At 45.8% G+C, this 7,759-nt stretch overlaps 1 protein-coding gene across 4 annotated transcripts in view; it reads left to right on the top strand.

Annotated features, from left to right (window-relative positions):
* parp10 (poly(ADP-ribose) polymerase family member 10) overlaps positions 1-7,759 on the top strand; it is a 55,432-nt gene that overhangs the window by 6,592 nt on the left and 41,081 nt on the right. For 3 of the 4 annotated variants that reach the window (XM_043690907.1, XM_043690905.1, XM_043690904.1), the window contains exon 2: positions 4,949-5,129. In XM_043690907.1, coding sequence (XP_043546842.1) covers positions 4,958-5,129 — 172 coding nt within the window. In that variant the 5' untranslated portion in view covers positions 4,949-4,957. Of the gene's footprint in view, positions 1-3,632; positions 3,780-4,948; positions 5,130-7,759 lie in introns of all 4 variants that reach the window. The other variant, XM_043690906.1, reaches the window with a different exon arrangement.

The raw sequence follows: 7,759 nt of genomic DNA, 5'->3' as shown, positions 1-7,759 counted from the left end.
AAAACAGCAAAGGCAGTAACTGTGCAGGTTCTCTCTCTCTCTCTCTCTCTCTCTCCTGCACTGTCCTCACCATGTGCTTCCTTTGTCTGCTCTTCTCCCTTTTAAACTGTTGTTGTTTTGACTTTTTTTTCCAAAGTTCCAAAACAAAGCAAGAATTCAATTAGACTGAGCTTTATTATCAAGTACTCACATGAGTACAGTGACAGGTTTATAAGTCGCTCTCTTAGGTACAAGGTACCTAGACACAGGCTTTTCAGTACATGTTCTTTCAGAAAAAAAACTGAGAAAAATGAAGAAATAACATGTCCAACATTACAAATCTTGGGAATAAGTTAGGAAATGGAGAAGTAAAAAGAGGAGGATTCATCAATAGAGGTTTATAAGATCATAAGGGGCATGGATTGGGTAAATAGACAAGATCTTTTCCCTGGGGTGGGCATAGGATTAAGGTGAGAGGGGAAAGATTTTAAAAGGGACCTAAGGGGCAACATTTTCATGCAGAAAGTGGTGCGTGTGTGGAATGAGCTGCCAGAGGACGAGGTGGAGGCTGGTACAATTACAGCATTTAAAAGGCATCTGGATGGGTATATGAATAGGAAGGATTTCGAGGGATATGGGCTAAGTGAAGGCAAATGGGATGAGATTAGTTTAGGACCGTTTTAACCAGTGTGGACAAGTTGGACCGAAGGGTCTGTTTCTGTGCTGTACATCTCTATGACTCTATGAACACTGCTGAACTCCTAACTTATTCCTTTATTTTCCTAGTTTAAACAGCGAAAGACTTTAATATAAACTCTTATCTTTTTTTTACTATTCTATGAGGTCCTGCTTAACTTTTAACTCTCATTATTCTTACTACCTTGAATATAAGTTTTTTTTGTACCTTGGGATCAATGATGGTGCCGTGTGTGGTGACATAGAACATAGAGCAATACAGCGCAGAACAGGCCCTTCAACCCTCGATGTTGTGCTGACCTGTGAACTATTCTCAGCTCATCCCCCTACACCTTTAGAGCAGCCCGGTGGCACAGTGTTAGCACTGCTGCCACACAGCGCCAGAGACCCGGGTTCAATTCCTGCCTCAGGCGACTGTGTGGAGTTTGCACATTCTCCCCGTGTCTGCGTGGGTTTCCTCCGGGTGCTCCGGTTTCCTCCCACCGTCCAAAAATGTGCAGGTCAGGTGAATTGGCCATGCTAAATTGCCCACAGTGTTAGGTGAAGGGATAAATGTAGGGGAATGGGTCTGGGTGGGTTACACTTCGGCGGGTTGGTGTGGACATGTTGGGCCTGTTTCCACACTGTAAGTAATATAATCTAATCTACACCATCCCAAAATCATCCATGTGCTTATCGTAGGACAGTTGAAATCTCCCTAATGTGGCTGAGGTAACTACATTAGCAGGTAAGGCATTCCACACCCTTATCACTCTCTGCATAAAGAACCTGCCTCTCACATCTCTCATAAATCTATCACCCCTCAATTTGTAGTTATACACTTCTCATTATACAGTATACACTTCTCACTGTACTGCTGTATGTGAGTACATGTGACAATAAAATCTAAAATCTAAATCTTAATAAAAAGATTAGTACAGCAGTCTTTCCAACAAAAATAGCTAGACTGTAAACTTCATTTAATTTTTTTTAGATTAGATTACTTACAGTGTGGAAACAGGCCCTTCGGCCCAACAAGTCCATACTGGCCCGCCGAAGCGCAACCCACCCAAACCCATTCCCCTACATTTACCCCTTCACCTAGCACTATGGGCAATTTAGCATGGCCAATTCACCTAACCTGCATGTGTTTGGGAGGAAACCGGAGCACCCGGAGAAAACCCATGTAGACAGGGGGAGAATGTGCAAACCTCACACAGACGGTTGCCTGAGGTGGGAATTGAACCTGGGTCTCTGGCGCTGTGAGGCAGCAGTGCTAACCACTGTGCCACCCCGTGCCGCCCTCGTGAACTATTCTCAGCTCGTACCAATTTAACTATTGGTATCTGAGTTTGTCTTCAGTCATTGGTCAAATATGACTGACTTCACCACTTCTTTTTGTTTTAATTTATAAACTGGGACCCTTTCGAGGGTGGGGGTTGGGGTGGGTTCATTTCAGACTGTGTTATAGAGTATCGACTGGTTTCTATCCTGCTCTTGAATCTGCAGGTTAGAATTGAGATCTGTCATGTTGCACTTAGAATGATACTATGTGAAGGGAATCGATTTGGCCAGTCAGGGATATGCTGGCTCCTCAAAAGAGCTATTGAATGAACAAACTCTCCTTTACTGTGATGACTGTCTCGTGCACTGCCTGTGTGTTACACAAAGTGGGACCTGTAAGAATGAGGTCTAACGTGTACGTGTGCCATTTAGATTAGGTTACTTACAGTGTGGAAACAGGCCCTTCAGCCCAACAAGTCCATACCGACCCTTGAAGAGCAACCCACCCAGACCCATTCCCCTACATTTACCCCTTCACCTAACACTATGGGCAATTTAGCACGGCCAATTCACCTAACCTGCACATTTTTGGACTGTGGGAGGAAACCGGAGCACCCGGAGGAAACCCACGCAGACACGGGGAGAATGTGCAAATTCCACACTGAGGCGGGAATTGAACCTGGGTCTCTGGCGCTGTGAGGCAGCAGTGCTAACCACTGTGCCACCGTGCTGCCCAATCATCATCTTACATTCCCATTTAGTGGGAATGTAAGATGATATAAGTACGGGCAGTATACATCTAACTTATTCCAGCATTCACTAATAATTTAATCGTCTCTACGTAGCTGCCTGCTTCCCAGAAAACTTGTCAATCAAAAATCTGTTTGAATAAATTCAAAGAGGGTGCCTCATAGAGGTTGGGGTAGGGAATTCCACTTCTACTCTGAGAGAAGAAATTCCTCCTTATTTTCAGCTCCGATGTGTGACCCCCTTATTTCTAAAGTGTCTCCGAGTTCCATGGGGCAGAACATTCTCAATCCACCAATAAGACAGCACATAATTGTGTGTTTATTGGGTTTATTCTGCCATTCAATGAATTCAAGACTGATCTGATAAACTTCAACTTCATATTCCAGCCTTTTCACTGCAGCCCTTGATTCTCTTACTGAGTAAAAATCTGCCTATCTCAGCCTTAAATATAATTGATGACCCAGCCTCGATATCCCTCTGCGGTAAAGAATTCCATAGATTCACAACTCTCTGAGAGAAGAAATTCCTCCTCATGTCTACCTCTGCCGAGGATATGGAGGTGCTGGGCCTCCTCCACCGCCGCTCCCTCACCACCAGACGCATGGAAGAAGAACGCCTCATCTTCCTCCTCGAAACACTTCAACCCCAGGGCATCAATGTGGACTTCAACAGCTTCCTCATTTCCCCTTCCCCCACCTCATCCTAGTTTCTAACCTCCAGCAACACGATCCCCTTGACTTGTCCGGTCCTCGGATGCTGCCTGAACTGCTGTGCTCTTCCAGCACCACTGATCCAGAATCTGGTTTCCAGCATCTGCAGTCATTGTTTTTACCTCTACCTCAAATGTGCAAGCCCTCATTCCTCTAGACTCTCCCACAAGGAGAAACAATGCCCTTGGAATGTAATGTTTTAACAGAATAATTTCTCATCCTTCTAAATTTCAGCAGCTAAAGCTCCAAACTGACCGTGCCTTGGTCATAAGGCAACAGCTTCTTCCCAGGAATCAGCCTAATGAGCTTTCGTGAAACAGCTTTCTGAAGCAGACTACCCTTCCTCAAGTCAGGACAGCAAAACAGTGCAAAGTCCTAAAGGTGTGGTCTCACCTTTGTCCTGTACTGTTGTAGCAAGACTTTTATAATGCAGCAAATTTATTTTTGAAATAAGAAAAGGAAATTCTGAAAATACTCATCAGCATTGGTGAAGAGAGAATTGGAGTTCATGTCCATTTCGGTCACCGTGCAGACTGGCTGCGCAATTTGATTTGTCTCTGCTTGTATTTCCGATTTCCAGTTTCTGCAGAATCTGAGACTTCTCTTGACTAGACAGCCAATAAGAAGTGGTTGACAAATTGAAATTGTCACTTGTGTGGAGTGGAGGGAGAGGCCAGTTTTGTTTTTGATTAGATTCCCTACAGTGTGGAAACAGGCTATTTGGCCCACTAAGTCCAGACCAATCCTCCGAAGAATAACCCACCCAGAACCATTCCTCTACATTTCCCTCTGACAAATGCACCTAACACAATAGGCAATTTAGCTTGGCCAATTCACCTGACCTCCACATCTTTTGGATTTTGGGAGGAAACTGGAGCACCCAGAGGAAACCCACGCAGGGAGAATGTGCAAACTCCACATTGAGGTCTTGAGAAAGAGTGTTTTGAGAGCACTGAGTGTTTGAGGCAGAGTCCATTGCCCCGTTTAAGGGAACACAGTACACATTTGAAGTGGGTGATAGCAGCATGTTGGATGTGTGCAGGACAATGGGATTCATTCTGCATTGCTGTAATAAGGAGCTGAAAAATGTGTTGCTGGAAAAGCGCAGCAGGTCAGGCAGCATCTAAGGAGCAGGAGAATATGGGCATATGCCCTTCTTCAGGAATGTAATAAGGAGCCAGTGTGGATCAGATGGACCAAATGGCCTCCTCATGTGCTGCATTCATGATTCTTTAAAAGCAAGTGAAGTTATTGAGGGGTAGCTGTGAAGGGGGAGTGATTGAATGTCCCCTGATCTGATTGAATGGCAGAATAAGCTCTAGGTCTACTTGTTCCTTTTAATCGTATGTGTGTAAGTCAGTCTCAATCCTCTCTGATCCGAGCAATCTTATGGGAACTGGATTTAATGGTGACCTTCACTCTGTTAATACTCTGTGCTTCGAACTGATGTTTCTCTTTCCTGCTAGCAATTCGGATGTTGGCAGGCCAAGGCCAGGTTGGTTTCTTTGTAACTGAGGTTTCCCTCCTTTGTGTGTTCTCTACAATCACAGAAAAGCAAGATGGAACAACCCACAGATGATGTGGTCCTGGAGGTACATGGCATCACAGATGACATACCCTTGGATTTTGTGACCCTTTACTTTGAGAGTAAGCGCTGCTCTGGAGGAGGGGCCATCACCTCTATTAGACGACAGGGCAACTATGCTGTGATCACCTTCGAGAAACCCGCAGGTAAAGTGGCAAGAGAGCGAGAATGAGTCTACGGTTACAATTCTCTCCCTATTGTGTTCTGCTCTTCTTTAGCTGCAAAGTAACGATGGTCCCATGGTTTACAGTAGCTGCAGCACTGTGCCCAACTCTAATTCCCAGATGATTGAGGATTTATTTTTAATTCCGTCATGGGACGTTAGCATTGCTGGTTGACCAGCATTGATTACCCATCCCAGGCTCCCATTGAACTGAGTGGCCTGCTAGGCCATTTCAGACACATTGCAGTGGATCTGGAGTCACATAAGAGTCTTGAATTAGATTAGATTACTTTACAGTGTGGAAACAGGCCCTTCGGCCCAACAAGTCCACACCGACCCGCCAAAGCGCAAACCACCCATACCCCTACATTTACCCCTTACCTAACACTACTGACAATTTAGCATGGCCAATTCACCTGACCTGCACATCTTTGGACTGTGGGAGGAAACCGGAGCACCCGGAGGAAACCCACGCAGACACGGGGAGAATGTGCAAACTCCACACAGTCAGTCGCCTGAGGCAGGAATTGAACCCGGGTCTCTGGCGCTGTGAGGCAGCAGTGCTAACCACTGTGCCACCGTGCCGCTCATAGAGATGTACGGCACAGAAACAGACCCTTTGGTCCAACTCGCCCATGCTAACCAGATATCCCAACCTAGTGTAGCCTCATTTCCCAGCACTTGGCCCAAATCCCTCCAAACCCTTCCTATTCATTTCCCCATCCAGGTGCCTTTTAAATGTTGCAATTGTACCAGCCTCCATCACTTCCTCTGGCATCTCATTCCATACACGTACCACCCTCTGCGTGAAAAAGTTGCCCCTTAGGTCCCTTTTATATCTTTCCCCTCTCACCCTAGACCCTGGACTCCCCCACCCCAGGGAAAAGACCTTGTCTATTTACCCTATCCATGCCCCTTATGATTTTATAAACCTCTAGAAGGTCACCCCTCCCTCAGCCTCCATGTAGATGAGGATGCCAGATTTCCTTCTCTGAAGGACATTAGTGAGCCAGGTGGGGTTTTTTTCCTGACAATAGATTCATGGTCATCAGTAGAATCTTAATGAATTCAAATTCCACCAGCTGCCGTGGCAGGATTCAGACCCAGGTCCCCAGAACATTAACTGAGTTTCTAGATTAATAGTCCAGTTTATAGATTAATGCGATGGCCTACCACTAGGCCATCACATTCCCTTTTGAATCAATCATTTATGACAGTATTGATGTGTATGTGATCTGGTTGGTTTCCAGTGATCAGGAGAGACGTGAATGGTTGGAGCCTGTCTGAGACCACTAGTACTATTTGTTTTAGTTAGAACACTTACGTGAGGAACAAGAGGATGGCCAGAGTGGGGGTAGGGCCGATCAGGGACAGTTGGAGGAGATACGGGAGGTCCTTAATGAATACTTTGCTTCAGTATTCACTAATAAGAGGGACCTTGTCGTTTGTGAGGACAGCGTGAAACAGACTGATACGGTAGAACATGTTGATGTTAAGAAGGAGGATTTGCCAAAAAATTTGAAAAACATGAGGATAGATAAGTCTAAACAGCCCTGGTTAGACCACACTTGGAATATTGTGTTCAGTTCTGAGTGCCTCATTATAGGAAGGATGTGGAAGCTTTAGAGAGGAGATTTACCAGGATGCTGCCTGGACTGGAGGGCATGTGTTATGAAGAAAGGTTGAGGGAGCTAGGGCTTTTCTCATTTGAACGAACAAGGATAAGGGGTGATTTGAAAGAGGTTTACAAGATGTTGAGAGGCGTAGGTAGAGTGGATAGCCAGAGACATTTTCCCAGGGTGGAAATGACTGTCATGAAGGCAGCATAATTTTAAGGCGATTGGAGGAAGGTTTAGGGGAGATGTCAGAGGTGCGTTCTTTACACAGAGAGTGGTAGGTATGTGGAATGCACTGCCAGTGGTGGTAGTAGAGTCAGAGACAATGGGGACATTTAAGCAACTTTTGGATAGGCGCGTGGAAGTTAGGACAATGAAGGGGATGAAGGTCAGTCTGATCTTCGAGTAAGATAAAAGATAGGCACAACATTGCGGGCTGAAGGGCCTGTACTGTGTTGTACTGTTCTATGTTCGATAAGAAACAGGAGCAGGAGTAGTCAGTCTGGCCCACTGTGCCCTTCTGCCATTAGAGAGTTCAGTTATTTACTGTCTCTGAAAGTTCAGGTTCCTAGGGATGGCAGTCACTGACAGATAGAGATGTGCGGATGTGAAATGCGGGTTAAGTCTGAGCTGGAGGGTGAGGGAGCCTGATTGTACCCACATGGGGAGCACTCATTGCTCTCCCAATAAAAGGGACAGAGCTGAAAAACAGCCGCTTATAGACTTAACATATCCTGCAGCTGAGCCCCAAAGTGTGATTTCACATGGACAGGCTCTTTAGGTGATTATTTCTCTCATCTTTATTGAAATAAACAAACTTTGGACCTATGCTGGAGTAAGATTTGCATGTCCAAAATGTTTCCAACTTGCCCTCTGCCCCCGCGAACCCCGAACCCCCAGCCTCTCTGTGCGAGCTCCACCCTAAACACCCAGCCACTGTGCGAGCTCCCCCCCCGAACCCCCAGCCTCTCTGTGCGAGCTCCCCCCCGAACCCACA

This window comes from Chiloscyllium plagiosum, chromosome 5 (assembly GCF_004010195.1).
Source record: "Chiloscyllium plagiosum isolate BGI_BamShark_2017 chromosome 5, ASM401019v2, whole genome shotgun sequence".
NCBI classification, from domain to species: domain Eukaryota; kingdom Metazoa; phylum Chordata; class Chondrichthyes; order Orectolobiformes; family Hemiscylliidae; genus Chiloscyllium; species Chiloscyllium plagiosum.
Note: the sequence above shows the minus strand (reverse complement) of the source record. Positions and strands in the feature narration are given on the sequence as shown.